This window comes from Camelus ferus, chromosome 6 (assembly GCF_009834535.1).
Source record: "Camelus ferus isolate YT-003-E chromosome 6, BCGSAC_Cfer_1.0, whole genome shotgun sequence".
NCBI lineage: Eukaryota > Metazoa > Chordata > Mammalia > Artiodactyla > Camelidae > Camelus > Camelus ferus.
In genome coordinates this window covers 30,316,239-30,335,136 of record NC_045701.1, presented here as the reverse complement: position 1 = coordinate 30,335,136, position 18,898 = coordinate 30,316,239, and the positions used below count along the sequence as shown (strand labels likewise).

Sequence of the window (18,898 nt, the reverse complement as noted above, 5' to 3'; positions counted from 1 at the left end):
GTACATCTTAAATATAAACAATGTATGTGGGCTGTCACCCAAATGCCTTCAGTTTAGTCCTTTCGTACCCACACACTTTCCTTCTTTAGCAGCTAGCCTCTTCATGCATCTCTGTTCCCCAATTTGTTTCTAAATTTTCAAAGGGAGAAGGGAAGGGGTGTGAGAATTGTCCTGAGAGGAATCTTTCCCTCTGGAGTAAATGAGACAGACATTCTGTGTCCCCGTCATTGATCTGATGCTCTTCAGACTTGGACTAGAGTTTATGGGGATATTAAACTATGTGTGTGTTTATAAACTAGAGAAGAATTAAAAGAGGATAGGAGGGGAAAAAATCTCACACACAAGACTATTGTCTCAAATGCTTGAAATGTAAGGTATCTTATTTCTTTTATTATAAAGAAAACATGAAAAATCTTTCAGTCAGGAAGAGTAAGTGAGTCTTAATGATCCAGTACATTTTTAACACTCTGACTTACTAGGGGTTTGGGAAGAGAAGAACAAAATTTCTTATATCATTTCTTGGTCTTATTAGATTCAAACACCGTCAAGTTCCCAAATTTTACAGATAGAGCTCTCATCTGGCCAGTACATACTTCCCAAATTTTAACACTCCCCACAACAGCTGACTTTTGGGAATAACAAAAACCAGAAAGTTTCAGAACATCTCTTGTGCTGAAGTGGAAAAAGCCCTAGATTAGTAGCCAGTTACACTGGACTTCTGTCTCAGATTTTCTACTAGCTTTATGTTCTTAGCAAATCCCTTAACTTGGGGCTTGTGTATCTTGCAGCATCAGCAGCAGTGTCCCAGGGGTGCTGTGGCATTAGAAATGACGTAACTTAGATGAAAATGCTTGAAGTGCTCTGGACGTACATATAATGACTAAATTCCAGAGGAGAGGATCTGAGAAAGCCAAGGCGACCAGTATTACAAAAGGAAGCTTATTACAGAAAAGCCCAGGCCCATTATAAGTTTATGTCTCAACTTTCTCTTTCATGCAGTGTATTGAACAGAATGGGTTCTACAGAGAAAAAGAAGAAACAAGCAGAGGAGACAGAGTCTGGGACAGCTCAAATGCACTACTCATTGCTACTTAAGGAGTAAGCTAGAGGCCAGCTGCTGGGAGAAAACCCCTGCTGGGTGGCATCTATTTGTCAAAGTGCACAGGCACCTCTGGGTTACCCTCACAGGCGATGACAACACGTCTCATGCTGGCTGTGGCCCGGTACCTGCAGTTGGGAGCCCTGGAACTTCCTGTCTCCCTGCAGTCTGTGACCTTCACTACCCCCTCGTGGCAGTTCATCTTGCCATTCTTGCACTGAATGCTCGTGGTGCTACAGATGCTCTGAATCTTCCAAATGTCTTCATGAATGAACGTGTTGAAGTACTTGCACTGATATGAAGTCATCTTCCGTCTTTGCATCATCAGGTTGCAGTAGCTATCACTGCCACCTCTCCCAGCAGGGTCCACGTGTTGCCGCAGGAATCGTTGGTACATGTAACTCTGCCCGTAGGAAGGCTGTACCAGCCCAAGCCCCAGCAGGGTCAGCAGCACGAGCAGCAGCAATGAATGGGTCTTCTGGAGCGCCATCACTACCTTGGAGGTGCCTAGAGAGAAACCAAGGGACAGGAAAAATCATCCTGATTCAACAGGAAGTGAGCAACACAAAGCAGCAAGGACAATCTTTGGAGAGTCAGACAGGTCCCTATTCTACACGTGCAGTTCAAGGGCTGGCCCCAACTGAACTCCTAGCTTGATACATATGGTTTCTACTGTCCTTTGTTTTCAAAGGCGCTGGCAGATCACACTGAGTGACCGAAATGGCTGACGAGAAACCTGCGCTTTATCCCACCTACAGCCTATATTTTGGTTAATGATAATGACTACGATCAGGCATAACTATCAGTCTTTTAAATGCCAGCCTCTAACTTCACAGTCACCTTTTGCCCGTGCACAGAAAGATACAAAGCTCTGTGTCACATTCCTGTGCCTGCTGCTGTGGATAAGAGATATGGAGTTAGGAAGAGAGGGAAGTGAAGGCGTTGTGGGAGGTGGTTGGCAGGGAGGAATTGATGCTCGATTTACTCCTCACCCCAGGACTAGTGGATACAACTTCTGAAGATACACTTATCACTTAGGTAATAGCTTCATCACAACAATGTACTTTGGGGTTGTTTTTCCCAAATCTAATTTTGCACAGTTCTGTCTACTTTCTCAAATTCTGCTTCTTTGTGACCAATAACATGGTCACAAAGCAAGATAACCAACTACAGGGAAGAATTAAGCTATTCATACAAGAGCAAACCCATGGCCCCAGCTACATTAACCAACCGATTAAACAAGACGTAGAAAAACATCCTAATGTAGTCATCAATGGTTGCATCTCAAGGTTCTAGCTACAACAGAAGATGAGATGATCCACAAATCATCCCAACACATCTTTTTTGGTCAGAGCTTGTCCCTAAGGCTTTCTCCACTGCACCACCATCGAATCTCAGTAAGAGCTTCTTTTCATTCTGTGATCCCAGAGTCTGAGTTCTGCCACGTTAACTGTGTGACCCTGGGGAAATTACTTAACTTCTCTCAGTGTATTTCCTCACAAGTAAAATGAGCATAATAACACCCACCTCTTAGGCATGTTGTGAGGAATAAATGATAAAATCAATGTAAAGTGCTTGTTACAATGCCTAGCACATGGTAGCTGTTGAGTAAATGTTGCCGAAGATCACCTTTGCAATTTCCATTTTTCTTGGTTTTCTTTGTAGCCTTCAATCTGATAAAATAATGACCACACTGAATCATATGTATTATTGACCCCCCAACTTTGGTCGAGTACCTGTACTCCCAAGAAATTAGAAGGCTGTTTTTAAGCGGAAATGTCGCCGATACTAGAATTTATGCCTTGTCCCTAGACAAATGTTTCCTCTCCAAAGTGCATGTATTTTTCTTCCTTGCATGTCACCATTCTTCAAAGCACTTGACATTTGGGGGGTTTCTTTTCTTTTCCTTGCAAAGTCAACACAGCACAGTGGACTAGGATTTTAGCTTCCCAAATGATTCACTTGAGGTAAAATGACTTGCCTGCAACTTGACATTTCATCCTAAACAGCTTTTGGTTGTGAGAGAAAGAGACCAGAAGCAAAAAATACTAGGACTGGGGGCTACCCAGCTGTTAGCTCCATCAGGAAGCACCCCCATCCCATTGCCACATGATTTCCTGGGACACAGTCTTTTGTCCTAACACCAGGGCAGGAGATGCCATGGTCATGCGCTAAGCAGAGGTTTGGAGATGTGAGTTTTCACAGCTATGATGTGATCAGTGTAATAATGGTCCATGCCTTTGACTTTCATGACCTTGAGTGGACAATGATCTGTATGGAAGCCCCATTGCCTCATATGAGGGAGACAGTACTGGTTGGAGAACCTGAGATGTTTCCAAATATTCTACCAAGCACTGGAACTTCCTCACTTCCTGAGGGCTTTTTTATTTTATAATATTGACAAATTTTCTAATAAAAGAAATTTGGAAAACTCTTCTCAACTACTTAGGAAAGAAATGACAATGTTTTCAATTTTGAAATCAATTAACTCAAGGCAAATATATTCATGCTCTGAATGTGCCCTGGTAACTGACTTCTCCTTGTTTTCCTCCATAAATGAGAACACTTTCAGTGAGGCTGGGCTCTCTGTGGCACCTAGACACTGGTCTATAACCAGGTATTGAGGAACCAAGCCTTCTGGCTCATCTCAGGGCATGTAGGCATCAGGAGAGGCCATCTTGCAGGAAAACTGTGACCACTATACTCATTCACAATACAGCAAAACTAGTGATGTATAACTGTAATTTATTACCTGCTTTCTAAATAAAATATCCAGGTACCGATTGACGAAATAAAGTAACAGGAAGTTAACCACTGAACCTGTGGATTAATTAGCACATTTTACAGAGACGGTCTGTTAATCGAAGTTCATGTTCACTTGAAAACATATCCAGTTGGAGAAGAAAGGATAAGTTTGGAACCTTTCTATGACCACCCTAAGACCTTAGAGTTGCCAGACAACAGTTGGTACAGTTAAAGAGTAAAGAGAAAATAATGTAGTAATCAAATTTCTTGATCTTGATATGAAATAACTTTGAGACTATCCTGGGAACATTTCGTTCAAAGCAATGTCAAATTACCTCCTGCTTAAGGTTAAGAGGTGGCTGCCCTGAATGGATTTTGGTATTCATGCAGGATTACAAATGTGTGTGTGTGTGTGTGTGTGTGTGTGTGTGTGTGTGTGTGTGTGTGTGACAGAGAGAGAGAGAGATAGAAAGTGTAATTAATCTGTTTTTATTTAGTCCTATACTCCTCTTCCTAAGGTTTAACATTTGTAAAAGTTATACCTGCTTATTATTTGGTAACAGTTTGCCCCTCTTGAAAATTCTGCTCCACGGCCATTTGGATTTTCCCAGAAATCTCTGTAAGATGAATTTAACATCCTTGCCATCACAGAAAGGTAAAGTACACCTCCCTAAGGCCTGATAAAGAACTGACTGGTAAAGAAAAAGGCATTTCTGTTCCATCCAACCCTGGAGTGGGGGGGTCGCGGGGAGCGGGGAGAAACAGCTGAATAGAGAAATGGGGAGAGATCAATAGGCCTGGAATCAGTGAGAAAATCTGATTCTTAATGATTTCAGAGATGTTTTTATTTGGTAAACATACTGTAAAACAGAAAACAAAGGATCAGACAGCTCAAGTTCTGGACCCCTAGCAGTGAACGCTGCCACCACTGTTCTGGGGTGTGGATGGGAGACGGAAGGAAAGAAGGGCGGAGCCAGCTCCGGGCTGCCAGCTTCAAGGGAAAATGGTCTCATCAAGGTGGACAGGAAAGCCATTTCTACAGGCAATAACAATGACTCTGTAGGATTTTGTGGCTCTGTACTGGCATGGAGGCCGGGGGGACCCTCCCTTGTGCTTGCAAGTGGTGACCTGGAAAGCAGACCTGCTTCTCCTGAGACCTATCCCGTAAGGCTCTCCATTCGTGTCTTCACAGATGGCCCTGATGTTGTTGCTACTGCCATGAACAAAGGTGTTGGTGTCTTTGCAGGGTGAGGTCAGGCCTCGTCTCCTCATCATGGTTTCACAGTATCTGTCATCCCGGCCTCTGGGGTTGGCATCATGGTGCTTGGACAGGAATTCCTGGTATCCCTGGGCCAAGGTCGGTGGGATCAGACCCACACCCAGCAGGAAGACCAACAAGAGGGGGCCCATCACCATCTTTTCCAACAAAGGCTCCTGCCAAGGGCAAAAGGAGATATGATATGGGCACAGAACAGCGTTGCCACATTAGGCTAAAAGGACAGGGACTTTTCTCTCTGACAGGGTGTCATGGATCAGTTATCCTCTGGCACCTAAGTATTCTTTTCTTTCTCTTTCCTCATTGATCTCATGTTTCTTGTCCATCAACTTTTTGAGGAAAGTCTATTCCAATGTTTCCTGAACACAACTTCCAGCCCCAACCACTCTTTCTTATTTCTTAGGATCACTGAGTATGTACCTTTCTATCAGTTGTAGCATTACAAAAATCCATACACAGTCTTTAATTCAAGGATTAACTAACCGAGTAACAAATATTACACAAGCCCCTATTGGGTTCCAAGCACTGTGCTGGGTCCTGGAACACAAAGACCACTGACACACCTACCAGAGGATGTAGCATCCCTGGGGAAGGGATGGAAGAACCAACTTACTGAGATGAGACAGTAAGATGGGAGGTGAGACCTGTGAAGAAGGGGGACTTTTAGGGAACCCTGAGTCCAGAGAAGCAGCAATCAGAGAAGTCCAGGTACTCAAGTCAATCAGTCAGTTGACTGTGAGGAGAGACATGAGAGCAGTTTCACCTTGAGGTGAAGGGAAGCAGACCTAATTCCCCAAGGAGTAGGTGGTTCATGGCCAAAGGTGGGATTATTACGTACTATTTGGAAAGAACAGGGAGGAGCATGGAGGAATCCACGTAAGCTTGGGAGTGGGTCTGGGGTCAACCCTTACAGAGGACTGGAGGAAGAGGAATTCAAGCTCATTCTTAGGAGCTTCTTGCATTGGGAACAATTTGAATTATTCTTAGAGAATATTTTTGTTTCCCCTGCATACATACATAGACTGTTACACAACAGGAAAATGGTGTTACCATGTCAAACAAACAAACAAAAGTCCTTAGACCTTTTCATCAAACCAAAGGTCTTATCACTTGCTGTAATGATTTCTTAATGTCATCCTCAGAAGAAGGAGAAGAGCAGCCATCATCTCTCAAGAGCTGTCAACTGAAACACTGGACATCCCAGGGGTGGTGTGTCAGACACTCAGACACACCCAGAGAGTTAATAGAGTGCTTCTTCCTGGGGCATAATTTTAACTTAATGATAGATAATCAAAAATAGAACTAAACAAGTAAAGATGATAACAAAAGAGAAAACAAATTTTCCTATGAACCACTAAGATTGTATCTTATGAAACTTGCTGATTTGAAAATAGAAAGCTATTTGGTATTTGCAGCAGGTAGTTTCTGACTATACCTTCAGTTCTTCGGAGAAAATTTGGAAGAACAGGGCCTTTAAAACCCACCAAAGTCCTCTTGTAGTAGCTCACAGTGAAAAAAAAATGGGACAATGAATATATGTATGTTCATGTATAACTGAAAAATTGTGCTCTACACTGGAATTTGACACAGCATTATAAAATGACTATAACTCAATAAAAAATGCTAAAAAAAAAAAAAAAGCCACCAAAGTCCTACTCTGTATTAAGCCAAATACATGTGAATGCCCACACATCCAAGAACAAGAATGACTTTCCACTGGAAACTGGAAACTAATTTTTATGATTTTGCTTTTGGAATTGTTAGTCTACGAGTAACTAATTTATAGCTGGCTATGATTTCTTGACAATCCTCATACCTACTGAGAAATTCTTACAATGGGAGAAAAATTTGACCTTCAATTTCTTCTCCTTCTTCTGTATCCACTTGCTGCACCCAGCTTTAATGAATTTGAACACAAGTCACGAGTTTCCAGGTACATATATGTGCATATATGTCCACTTTACAATTGTTTTTTGCTTCCTCCATCTCTGAATTCTTCTGGACAGGAGTGAAAGGATGGTCAAAACTTTTTCTTGTTCATTAGGGCCTTATGGTCTTTTGTTGCCTCCTAGATCTTGGTGAATTTTATGGTTAAATGAGGCTTTTAATTTCTGTGGCCACACGAATTCTCTTTGTTGGTTTCTTCAAAATGGTACTTTCTTCGTCTAGTGTGCCATTACAGTCCCTTTTGCCTTTTGTTTCTTCCTTATGGAGCAAAGGTGTGTGCTCGATGCGTCCCCTACATACAAAATGCTGGACCCAGGATTCTAATCCTTGGCATTTAGGATGATCCATTAGAGGCTAATAAGTACGCTTTTTCACTTTATATAAAGGCACTGGTCTGCGACCTTCAGTTTATTCCTTTTCTTGGTGGCGGAGGTATTTAGGATTATTCATTCATTCATTCATTTATTTTAGTGGCGGTACTGGGGATTGAACCTGGGACCTCATGCATGCCAGGCATGTGCTCTACTACTGAGTGTATCCTCCCCCTGCAACTTATTCTTAAATGTAATGTAATCTTTATGAACCCTAAATTTGTACATTGTCATGGATACTTAATTATTAATTTTATAGTGTTTTTTTGTGTGGAAGTCAGTTTTGTGTGTTGTAGCCCTTAAAGAGACCACAGGTCATAGCACTAAGCCTATCGTGCTGCTAAACAGCCCTGGGAGCACAACCGTGAATGCAGGAAGATGAAGGGCTTCGGGGTTCTGCTGGCTCCAGGGGAAGGCATGGGGCAGGGTGAGCAGAGTGACCTCTCTTTCTCGTCAGCATTTGGCATTGATCCCCCTTGTCTGTTTCATCTTAACTGTAGACAAATCTGGTACGCGGATGAAGAATTACCAAATTATACGCTAAGACTTTTTTTGGTTATTCCTCAGTACTGAAGCAAATAAACAGATATCAGCTGAAAAGATTTCCTTTAAGCACATGAGAGCATAATTTGTAATAGAAGCAGCAGAAGTGTGTTCTTGGGATTTTAGCAAGAAAGTGGTACACAAGTGGGAGGGGAGAGCCACACCTGAGAGAAGAACAAGGACGCTGAGGTGGCTGCTGCTCCATCACAGCTGCTGGGCTGCCTGGCTCCCCATGTGCTAAGCTCTTTTACATTTACATTGTGCTTTTCAGTCTCCTGGGTTTGTTTTCTCTTTCTAGTCTTTTGCAAGACAAAGTTTTATTAATTTGTAATCCATTAAGTCTCTTGCTCTGCAATGGACAAATATTGCCTTCCCATGTCAAAGTCAACTGTAGAATGGCAGGCTCTCAAGGTGAGAAGGGTCCCCACAGGTCAGAGTTGACACTTCTCTGCCAGAGGCCAGAATCCCAGAGTTCAAAAATCTGGAAGCAGAACCTGAGCTGGTAGTACCCAGAAGAGGCATTAGGTGGCAGTGGCGGGTAGGAATGGTGCCAACATGTTCCACACTGTAGAGGAAACTGGGGGTCCTTGGAGGAGGTGCCAGGATTGCACAGGGGATGTTGCGGTTCACTGAAGTAAGTATGAGCTGGCAGGCTTGTCTAGAGACTCTCTCCAAACACCATATGCTTTAGATATTAAAACGAAGGACACCTCCCTAGAAAGGAGTGTCAAAGCAAACATCACAAAGCTCAGGATATGCCCGCAAGGACATCACAAAATATTTACCTCTTGTCAAGTGCCATTCCCAAACCACCATTCATGTGATCTTGAGCAAACAATTACCCGTGTACTCACCAGTGTTTCCTACTGGAGCACAATCCACAGGAGGGCAGAGCTCATGTTATTCACCTTGAATCACAATGCCTGCCTCACAGTAGACCCTTAATAATAATTTAATGACTGACTTCATTTTCCTCTCCAGGTCTGAATTTGTTCATCTATAAATAAAGTGAGTTGCTAGAGCGAAAAGTCTGAAATTCCATGGGTTCTCATTAGGTGTAAAGGAGCCTTTCAAGTTTCACTAGCAAAAGTCCAGTGTCCATGGAATTGTAAAGGTAAGTCTGTATAAGTTTAGTCGGTGGCACGAGGCACAAGCTGGAAGAGATGATAGGATGACCTGCAGCCCAGTCTCACGGGTGTGCATCCTCCCTGAGTCTCGGTGTGTAAACCAAGCCCACATCATTTCTAGTTAAGGCACTGGACTGACATTGCACTGGGGCTCTGCATCCGAAAAAGCCATTTGTTCGTTGAGAGGCTGACGGTCCTCATGTCCCTGTCTGGGGCGGTAAAGGATCTTTATTCCTGATTTACAGAATTTGCACCTTCATTCTGTAACAACTCAGCTAACGTTTGCTCAGGCTTATTGTAGTCTTGACTCCCAAAGACATCCAGAAACCAAATCCCAGCAAGTACACACCATGGCCACCGCTATCTAACATCTGCTCCCACACTCACACCTTCCACACTCATATATTCAATACTAAATTTCCCCAAAACAGAGGTAAAATGCAATTGGGAGAAAACAAATAAGAGACAGACTGTTTGTAGTACAGAAGTGAATCTGCCTAGGCCAACCACGGTGCAGAGCCTCACCTCTGGTCAAAGGTGGTCAGACTCATCCACACATACCCTTCTAGACCCAAGCACATAATTGTCAGTGGAATTTGTTCCATCTGTTCTTTAGGCTAACTTGATCCTCTGTCTCAAACCAATCCCTTAGTCTTTACAAAAATTAACATTCTCTTCCTCTCACCACAGGCAATATTTGCACTCCAGGGATTCATCAAACTTTATGCACCAGGGGATTACCTTGACCAGTTGTGATCAGTATCTAAGGTTAGAGTTTCCATGAATATAGCTTCACACTTTCATGTGTTCTAGAGCAATTTCCTTCAAAGTGCAAGCATACCATCCAATGAGTAGTCCTCCTTTTTAGTTGTTTTCTTCTTTCTTCTCTTCAACCTGCCTGTATACCTCTTTTGACCTTGGGATGCATTCCACTTTGCTCTCAAAGAGCACCCAAAATTATTCTTTCTTTTTCTAATGGAGGTACTGGGAATTGAACCTAGGACTTTATGCATGCTAAGCACACATTTTACCACTGAGCTATATCCCCTTCCTCCTCCTACGACCCCCCTCAACCCCTAAAGCTTTAAGGAAAGAAAGTAGCAGGAAAGATTACAAGAAAACAGCTAAAAATATACTTTATCTTTCTTTTCTTGTTAAGTCATACATAATGCCTGTATCCAGGGGAACTCCGGATGGCCTTCAGCAAACAGCTTTCCCAAATCTTTGGGGACTTAATCACAATTTAGGAATCCCTCCTAAACCTCCACTTACTCCCAGTCTCACCAATTTCCCTTTAGCTACATATAGGATATTGTAAGAGAAATCTTTTCATTTTAAACTTTGGAATCTAATTCATTTTCTTCTTAATTCATGAGCTTGGGCCCAGCAGCTTTAAAAGGGGGGAAATGGTTTCATTGAAAAGGATGGACAGTTAGAAATAGTAAATAAATACACACATGCCTAATAAATAAATAAATAGAACAATAGATTACCCAGGAGGAAGAATCTTACAAAAATCTGGAAGTTTCCCTCCAACTGAAGAGAGGTTCCAGCCGCTTGTTCCTAGAGGTGGGGTCCAGTGGTGTGAACCTGGAGGCCCCTCCTGGTTCCGATTATATAGGGATCAGATGAACTGGGTCAGGAGACTAGATCTAAAAAGTCCAAGTCCTGGCAGACATCAAAGCCAAGGACACTGCTCTTAGACAAACAAGGAAAGTCACCCTCTCCAGGGCATGACTGGGTCAACTATTAACCCACCTGAGGGGATTAGAGATCTGTTCTGGGAGGCAAAGTGTGCTGAACATGGCCTTTGGTCCCAAAGCAGCCTTTTTCTGATGTCCACGGACGGTTCTTACTCTTGCCCACGACAGAACTCAGGTTTCATGGTTCGCATGCAGTGATCTGGGTGCAGACAATGCTGTTTCTTGGGCCAGCTCCAAGAACTGCCTTGGGAGAAGCCTGCAGAGCAAGACGGGGGCTCCCAGCAAGACGCAGTTCCACTGTCCTTTCTGTTTAGACACATGACTTGGGTCCACGAAACGGTAGTAGGTAGGAGTCACAGAACCGGGAAGGCACCTCCAGAGAGGGTTATGTGACAGGTGTTAGCACCCTGTCCCTGACCTCAGCCTCCCAGCTACTAACCCTCGGAAGTATCCTTACTGTTATTTCCTGGGCTTCTCCTTCCTTTCATCCTTACCTGTGCATAGAAACAACCTTTTTTTTTTTTGCTTATAACTTTCTTGACTTGCCCAGCTTCCGCTTATAAAAGCCTTTCATTGTACAGCTCCTCAGAGCACCTCTCTTACTTACTAGATGAGATGCTGCCCCATTCATGGCTCATTCAAAAAGCCAATTAGATCTTCAAATTTACTCGAAACCATTTGGTTTTTTAACAGGGATGCAGGGCCTGTACTGGATTCTAACAAGGTGCCCGGATGCTCACTTTCCTTTTGTGGGCAAACACAGTGTTTGAGAGGGGAACCTGTGTTAAATTGATCATACTTTGCCTTTTGAACACACAGCAAAAAACAAAGTCCTAAAGTTTTCAGTCACTTATCAGAGAGGAGGTTGCCAGGCCCATTGCAACACCCTTACTGCCTCAGCAGTCCTGGACCAGGAAGGAGCAGTGGGCTCCCACTGTCTGTGGGGATTAAGGTGACTTGATCAACAGCACCCACCCTTCTCTGGTAAACAGCCTAAAAGCAGATAAGATACTCCACTCCAACATCACACACGTACCGTCCCGTGGCCTCAAAGCCCAGTGCAAACACCAGCTTACACGGAGACCAGCCTCTGAGTATAGAGGGTGCAGCCTGTGTCTCTGAGCAAGGCGGGTTCTTTTTTTGCTTCGGGGATTTCGCCAGGCCACCTTTGGAGATTTCACAACCTGTCGTAGAGTTGACAATGCCAGAAGCCACCTAGGTGAATGGCGGATGATTGCTTTCATTCTAAGTGTTTTTCTTTTCAGCTTGGCACCATGAGGTTATGATGAAACAGAAAAGAAGGTTTTGGAATAAAAAAAATTTTTGCTATCTCATTAAAATGCGTTTAAGGGCTTAGTCAAAATACTTATAATAAGGAATTACAGTCAACCCTCCATACCCACAGGTTCCCCATCCTTGGATTCAACCAACCATGGCCCAAAAATATTTGGAAAAGCATTCCAGAAAGTTCCAAAAAGGAATCTTTTAAATTCGCTGTGCCCCAGCAATGGGCTTTATATTGTATTAGGTATTATAAGTAATCTAGACATGATTTAAAGTATAGGGAGGATGTGCACAGATTATATACAAACACTATGCATGCCATTTTATATAGGGGACTTGAGCATCGGATTTTGGTATCTTTGGGAGGTCCTGGAACCAGTTCCCCTTGGCTACCAAGGGACTGCCTTGTAGCCTGTGACTATGGTGTATCTTTTTATTAGTAACTTTAATAGATGTGAAGCACTTGCTAATTGAGAAAAAAAGCTTTTATATATATATATATATATATATATATATATATATATATATATATATATATATATATATATAAATCCTTATATAGTTTTAAATGTTCTGACAGTTGGAACTTTAAAGTCATTCCCCTTTTCCTGAAATGTTTTTCTGTCTCTCCTTCAAGCCAATAGTGGGTTCCCTGCACACGGACACAGGAAGCATGGGTTCTCCTTCTAAGGACTTTTGTGCTGGTGTACTTTCCCCTTTATACAGACTACATGTGTTTCATTCTGTCCTTACGACTAATTATGAAATTATTGGGATAGAGGCAAGGGGTTAATCTCTAAATTCCTTTATACCTCTAACAGTTTTTAGGTCTATAGACGTGAAATTTATCTAATAACCAAAGTCATGGTTAAAAGAGGATGAAGCCCAGAGAGAACGAAGGATCCCACCTCCACTCCAGGAAGTGGGGGACACTATTGATTGAGGGAGGATGGGGACAGAGTCCTGCTGACACGCTTATATTTCCAAACAAAGACAAACATTAAACATTCACTTTCAACAGACTCTGGGTGTGAAGGAAAAGCCCAGCTGGGCTAACAAGCTAAGTCACAAATCTAAGTGTAACAAGTGTTGGTTTACTGATCTAAGTTCTGCTGGGCTAACTCGTAAATCTGAAGTTTAGTGTCAGTTTACTGGGCTAACAAGCTAACTTGTAAATCCAAGCTCTACAAGTGTCAGTAATGTGATCTGTTCCGAATTGATAAGCTTCAGTGTACTGATTCCTTGCTTTTGTTGTTTGAGCCTTATTGGCTAATAGCCCATACTTGTAATTAACCCTATGAAACCTCATGTGCACGTCTTGGAGGTGCTCAGAGCTTTGGAGCAGAAGCCCCTCTGAGCCCGCCGGCGTAATACATCTGAGTACTCCAACCCTCCGAGTGGTGCTTGTTTTTTGCTGGCCTGTCATTTCCGTAACATGGGTTCTGTGCCCATTCCCTCTTTCCCAGGTATTTCAGTGTGTTCTTCTGAGAATAGCTGTTAACAGAGATTGCTCTTTGCGCAAATACAGAGTAAATAAAAACTAAAGAGGGATTTCACTGGCCCACTGTGGTCCACATTCTTGGCAATTTACTTTATGAATCATACTGGTAAATGCTTCCAACAGTAACTCGACAAACCTCTCAGTTGTGCCTGTTTATAACCTCACATCTGCTCTTTCAACAATAGCTGGAGCCATTTCTCTTTTCCTGGAATGGTTTTTCCCATCCTCTCTGCCAAACTAGTTCTCCACATAACATCTTTCATATGAGCCACGTTCCTAACATCCTGTAGTCAGAATAAGGATTGGGATCTAAGCGGGGGAGCTCAGAGACTATCTGTCAACCCCTCACTTTACAGACAAGGTACAAAGGAAGAACATGTATCGCCCAGTGAACATCTGCATTTCCAGGGACTAGAAGCTTCCCAATGCACCACACAGCTTTCATAACTCGTGAGCAGCTTACGTAATTAAGTAGCTCTTTGAATTTGGGGGGGGGGGGATGGGTAATTAGGTTTATTTATTTATCTTTAATGCAGATATTGGGGGAGATTGAACCCAGGACCTTATGCATGTTAAGCACTCACTCTACCACTGAGCTATAAACCCCAAGTAGCTCTTTGAATATCTGTGGCTGCTTCTGGGAAATGAGCCATATGCTATTCAGATAATTATGTCACTTGGGTCTCCAGTGATTACATTTATGACTTGATCATGAGGTTCTTAATGACACAGGAAAGGTCTTGGCTCTGTCCAGGAAGAGGACATTTTCTTCTACCCTTCTAGGTTCTTCTGGCTGGTCAAAGAATCAAATTGACATGAGACAGATTAACAGAAGAAAATCAAAGAGATATTTAATAACAAGTACACCGCAGAGAGACCCAGGAAAACTGAGTAACTCCAAAATGGCAGAGGTCCTCTGTTTAAATACCATCCTCAGGTAAAGACAAAAGAGGATGTTGAGGGTGGGGCAACTTAGATGTGGGAGGTTACCAGGAAAAGCACAGTGAACAAGGGTAAGATTGTTATGCAAACTTAAGTCTCTGCCTTCTCCCTTGGCAGGAGTTTACAAAGATTGTGTCATCCTCCTCTTCCTGGTACAGGGAGGGAGCCACCCTTACAAATGAAGATTTCCCTTATAAACATAAATGTTTTTCTTACGAAAAGGGAATTCCTGCTAGGTTTTCAGGATTTTCCCCTTGTCTGCCGTTTCTTAGAAAATAACCAGCTTAAAATAATATGCCAAAGAGATATTTTGAGCTGACAAATTCTGCTCCCCTGCAGCCTATTTGAGATTTACCCCGTCCCCAGAATGGTGCTGAAAATGTTTGTTTTGTTTTGTTTTGTTTTAAACTGTCTTTCCTAAGCAAGCCCTGTGTTCATACCATTTGATGTGCTGTCTTAGAGTAAGAAAGCTGAGGATCCCAAGTTTCAGTAAGAAAGCTTAGAGAAGAGGATGTTGGCAAAGTGTCTCAAAGAATTCCACAACTAGGGCTGAGGGTGGATTAAGGTCCAGGTAAGAGATAAGTAAACAGAAAAGGAAAACGTGAGTTCCCAATAATGCTCACAAAAACTGAACAAGGCCTGTTCCATAAATCTGGCGATTAACCTGGGTACCAAGCAAAGAAGCCTTAGTTTGGAGGACAGGCAGGCTTCCCCAGATTTCCCTTCGGTTGGAGTCCTCCTTTGAGCCCATGTTCTAGGCAAAAGACGTTCACGCTGGCCTCTCTACTGAGCTGCAGAAAATAAGCACCCGAGTAGGAATGCGGAATGGCGAACTCTACAAGAACTGAACTTCACCTACTTCCTTCCCATTCCTCGGATCCTCCAATTCCGTCCCTCAAACGCCTCCTGGAGGAGCCCCACACTGCCTCTGCTAAGAAGGGACTCCCGCGGCCCAAATGCCCCTGATAAAGCTACCAAAAAGCAGGAGGGGAGAGGGGATGGAGGAACACGAGTGTGAACCCACCTCGGCCTCGGAACAAGCTGCAGAAAAAGGGCAGGACTGGGAAAAGAGAAGTTTTTGTTTCTCACCCGCTTCTCCTCACAGTGATGACGACGGGTTAGCCGGTAGAAGAGCAAAGGTGTTCTTTTGAATCTCTGTTTAGATCTGCATGCGGTCAGCGTGCATACGTGTGTGTACACGGACGGCGTGGAGATGCAAAGAGGCGAGGAGGGTCAGAGTGAGAGCCTTTTTGTAGTTGGGACCGCGCCCCGTTTCTCGGATGAGGCGCCCCCGACGCCGCCCAGCCAGGACCCGCCTCTGAAGCAGGAGTCAGAGCAGCCCCCGCCCCAGGCGGAGCGGGTGGGTCCCCATCTGGGCAGGGAGCGAGCGTGGAGATCCGAGTTCTACGCTCCTGGGCCACGAGGACAGGGCTTTTGGGGACCGCAGATTGCGGGACCCTGACCCCTGCTCCCGGGCGTGAGGCTGCCCCTCCAGGCGTCCGCTGGCGAGATTCCAGGAAGCCAGGCAGTTTCGCCCCGCACAGGTCATCAGCGCCCACCTACCACTAGTTCCATCAGTGTACCTTTCTTTTGTAGAACAGCTTGGAAAGCGGGAAAGTTTGTACAGAACTAAACTTTTTTCAGCAGTTACCAAAGGAAGGAAAAGTTTTTCAAAAATTTGGGCTCGTCCGGGATTTGAACCCGGGACCTCTCGCACCCAAAGCGAGAATCATACCCCTAGACCAACGAGCCACTCCGGGTAAATTGTTGCGTATGTTTTCCCTGGATCTCACTTTTCCGTCAGCGATTGGCCAACACCCAGCTCTGGAATTTTGTTTTCTATTGTGACATTTACCTTTGGCTTTGTTTAGCTCTTCCATTTTCATGAAATCTCACGTCTCCCTCTGACTCTAGCTTCGCTTGTTCTCCCCCGTCCATGTCCTGGACCCCTCCAAACGCTGGATGAGGCAAGGAGAGGCAGCTTTTTAGACATCAGGCCGCCTGTCTGAACTCCAAGTCCCTCCCGGAAGAGTCCAGCCCTGAACTCCAGCTTGGAGGGAGCCTGGAGAGAAACAAGCTGGAGCCTTAGGGCCCGAGCTGGGGTCGGTTGCAAGACTGTAGTGTCCTGAGCCCTGGCACGGACGCACGAGATGTCTATCTGTCGGGCTGCTACTACCTCGAGCGAGTATAAAATCCTAGGGCGAGAACTAATGGGCATCAAAATACGGGGAGCCACTATTTTGCTCTGTTGGAGGTGAACCAGCCTGGCGCGTGTTCGGGAAGTCCAGACCTCTTGCGATTTTCCTTGGTGCGAAGCAAATGTTTCTTCTCCCCATGATTTGCTTAAATCGTTTCCTCAGTCTGAAATTCTCTCTCCCAGTCTCATCCCAATTCACTTCAAATCCTATTCCTCCTTCCTGCTCCAGCTCAAAATGGTTTTATGGAACTATAAAAACTTATAAACAGATAAATAAATTAAAAGTGCCCTCACCTGAATGAGTGTGTGTGTGTGTGTGAGTGTGTGCGTGTGTGCGTGTGCGTGTGTGTGTGTGTTTAGAGTAAATGAAGGTCTCGGGGGTTGTCTTGCAAATTAAAGTCCCGAGGGCCGCAGGATACGTAAATATATAAATATAAATATAAATATAAATATAAATATAAATATAAATATCCCAGTGTGTGTGTATGTGTATGTGTATGTATATATATATATATACATACACATGCACACACACACACGTATTCTGTACCAAAGAGTAGTCTTGGATCTCCAACCTTTGGACCTGAAAACTAAATTCAGCTAAAACAAACTCAGAAACTTTCCAGTTGGTTTGAAGAGTTAGTGTACAATCCCCCTTTTATTAAAAAGAGTGGCCAACAAGAGCAGTTTTTTAAGGTGTGATACTTGTATAAATTCTTGCAAGTAAGCCAAGTTTATCTTTGCGGTGGGGTAAGTTCTGGAGAAAAGGACTCTAGAAGAGTGAAAACGACGTAAGAAACAGTAGAGCAACGGCTCATTGGGTGGCGGCAAACCCCAAAACGTCAAGCCCTCCTTCGAGCCGGAATCGAACCAGCGACCTAAGGATAACCAGGTAGGGAAACACTACAGTCCTCCGCTCTACCAGCTGAGCTATCGAAGGGGGAACAAACTGTGAGTGTCTAGGATTCTGTATTGAGGACATCGCTAAACAGACTAGTACATAATGGCCTACTAGTTGCTGTCGACACCACGTAGTAGCTAGCTTAATGAGAAAGTCCTGTGTCTGCAGTTCTGGGGACAACCCCTCTACAGCTGGATTTTTTCTCCTGCTTCACGGAGGGGCTTCCACGCAGGGCCAAACAATGGGCTCTTCACAGGAGCTCCTAGAACCTGTGCAGCCCGAGGCCGCCCCGGGCTGTTGTCTTTGCGTAGCATGAGGCCCGGAACCTCCCTGGAGTGACATGTGTCTAAAGTGGGAGCGGCCACAGGACAACGGAGAACTAGGGGCTGAGGCGTGGGGCACAAAATTCTGATCGCGCAACTGCGAGCCAGGGAGAAGGACGGGCCTCGGGGCTCTGGCCTGAGCCTCTCATTTCCTCATTTCTTGTGATTGCCTCCGAATCCAGGAGCGTTTACACAAGCGAGCTGCTTCTCTCTTCCTCTTACAAGTCCGCAGACTAGGGGAGGGAGAGGTTGTGGTATATAATATATATGGCTAAGCCCATTGTTGCTGTGAGAATTGACTCTTGGAGAAAATACTTTAAAATTTTTCAAAGAAGAAGCCACAGTTTCTTTGAGTCAATAACAACTCAGTGACCCAAGTTTCGACCCTAATTCTCCCGTTGAGATACACTGAAATGTTCAAGAACCCATTGAAACATGAAACCTTGTCGGACAGCCTACATTCTCGGGGATGCTTAATCAGGACAGCTGACGCCAGCTCTTTCCCTTTGGGGTGGGGACTTTGTTCTGGGCTCTAAACCTGGTCAGAGGGGGTGCTGAGGACTCGACCCCATTCTCTTCCCCCACCGCCCTGCTCCGGCTCCGGTTCTTGCTGCGGGCCGCACAGCCAGGGAGTCCGCAGAGGCTGGCAGCACTTCCCGCAGTTCGTAACGTACTCCGCCACAATCCAAGCAGCAAAGCAGCACTTGCGCACTAGTACTGGAAGCTCTCAGGAAGTGGCTCTGCTCGGATGTTTCTTCGGGAGGTCTGGACACTGGCGAGAAGATTATAACTAGCGGAACTTCCGCAGGGCGTAAGTTATCAGAGCGGTGAGTGGCTGATTAGAAATTTAAAAGGTTGAACACAGCAGGCCCCAGCGAGATTTGAACTCGCGACCCCTGGTTTACAAGACCAGTGCTCTAACCCCTGAGCTATAGGGCC

General features: G+C 44.3%; 2 protein-coding genes and 3 non-coding genes across 15 annotated transcripts; all 5 read right to left on the bottom strand.

The window, feature by feature from the left end:
• Nucleotides 1-354: 354 nt before the first annotated feature.
• RNASE4 (ribonuclease A family member 4) lies at nt 355-15,767 on the bottom strand. Of its 6 annotated transcripts, none has more exons than XM_006191232.3 (2): nt 15,628-15,767; nt 355-1,606 (listed from the first exon to the last, which is right to left on the bottom strand). In XM_006191232.3, exon 2 carries the CDS (start codon nt 1,587-1,589, stop codon nt 1,146-1,148), a length of 444 nt encoding a protein of 147 aa, XP_006191294.1. In that variant the 5' UTR covers nt 1,590-1,606; nt 15,628-15,767; the 3' UTR covers nt 355-1,145. The 6 variants fall into 6 exon arrangements, with proteins under 6 accessions (XP_006191294.1, XP_014420277.1, XP_032337503.1 ...); XM_014564791.2 differs by having other exon boundaries at nt 15,563-15,708; XM_032481612.1 differs by lacking the exon at nt 15,628-15,767 and adding an exon at nt 11,848-11,977.
• ANG (angiogenin) lies at nt 4,668-15,759 on the bottom strand. 6 transcript variants are annotated; one of them, XM_032481613.1, is made up of 2 exons: nt 15,628-15,759; nt 4,668-5,278 (listed from the first exon to the last, which is right to left on the bottom strand). In XM_032481613.1, exon 2 carries the CDS (start codon nt 5,258-5,260, stop codon nt 4,838-4,840), a length of 423 nt encoding a protein of 140 aa, XP_032337504.1. In that variant the 5' UTR covers nt 5,261-5,278; nt 15,628-15,759; the 3' UTR covers nt 4,668-4,837. The 6 variants fall into 6 exon arrangements, with proteins under 6 accessions (XP_032337504.1, XP_032337506.1, XP_032337509.1 ...); XM_032481615.1 differs by having other exon boundaries at nt 15,563-15,700; XM_032481618.1 differs by lacking the exon at nt 15,628-15,759 and adding an exon at nt 11,848-11,967.
• Nucleotides 15,768-16,218: 451 nt separating the features above from the next.
• TRNAP-UGG lies at nt 16,219-16,290 on the bottom strand. Its single transcript has one exon. It is a non-coding gene; the product is annotated as a tRNA-Pro (tRNA).
• Nucleotides 16,291-17,585: 1,295 nt separating this feature from the next.
• On the bottom strand, nt 17,586-17,675 carry TRNAY-GUA. The gene is given in 2 exon segments: nt 17,586-17,621; nt 17,639-17,675. It is a non-coding gene; the product is annotated as a tRNA-Tyr (tRNA).
• A 1,150-nt stretch (nt 17,676-18,825) lies between these two features.
• Nucleotides 18,826-18,898, bottom strand: TRNAT-UGU. The gene has a single exon. It is a non-coding gene; the product is annotated as a tRNA-Thr (tRNA).

Excerpts from the sequence above, each read along its gene's own strand:
- RNASE4 (XM_006191232.3), bottom strand. The coding sequence starts at position 1,589 with ATGGCGCTCCAGAAGACCCATTCATTGCTGCTGCTCGTGCTGCTGACC.
- ANG (XM_032481613.1), bottom strand. The coding sequence starts at position 5,260 with ATGGTGATGGGCCCCCTCTTGTTGGTCTTCCTGCTGGGTGTGGGTCTG.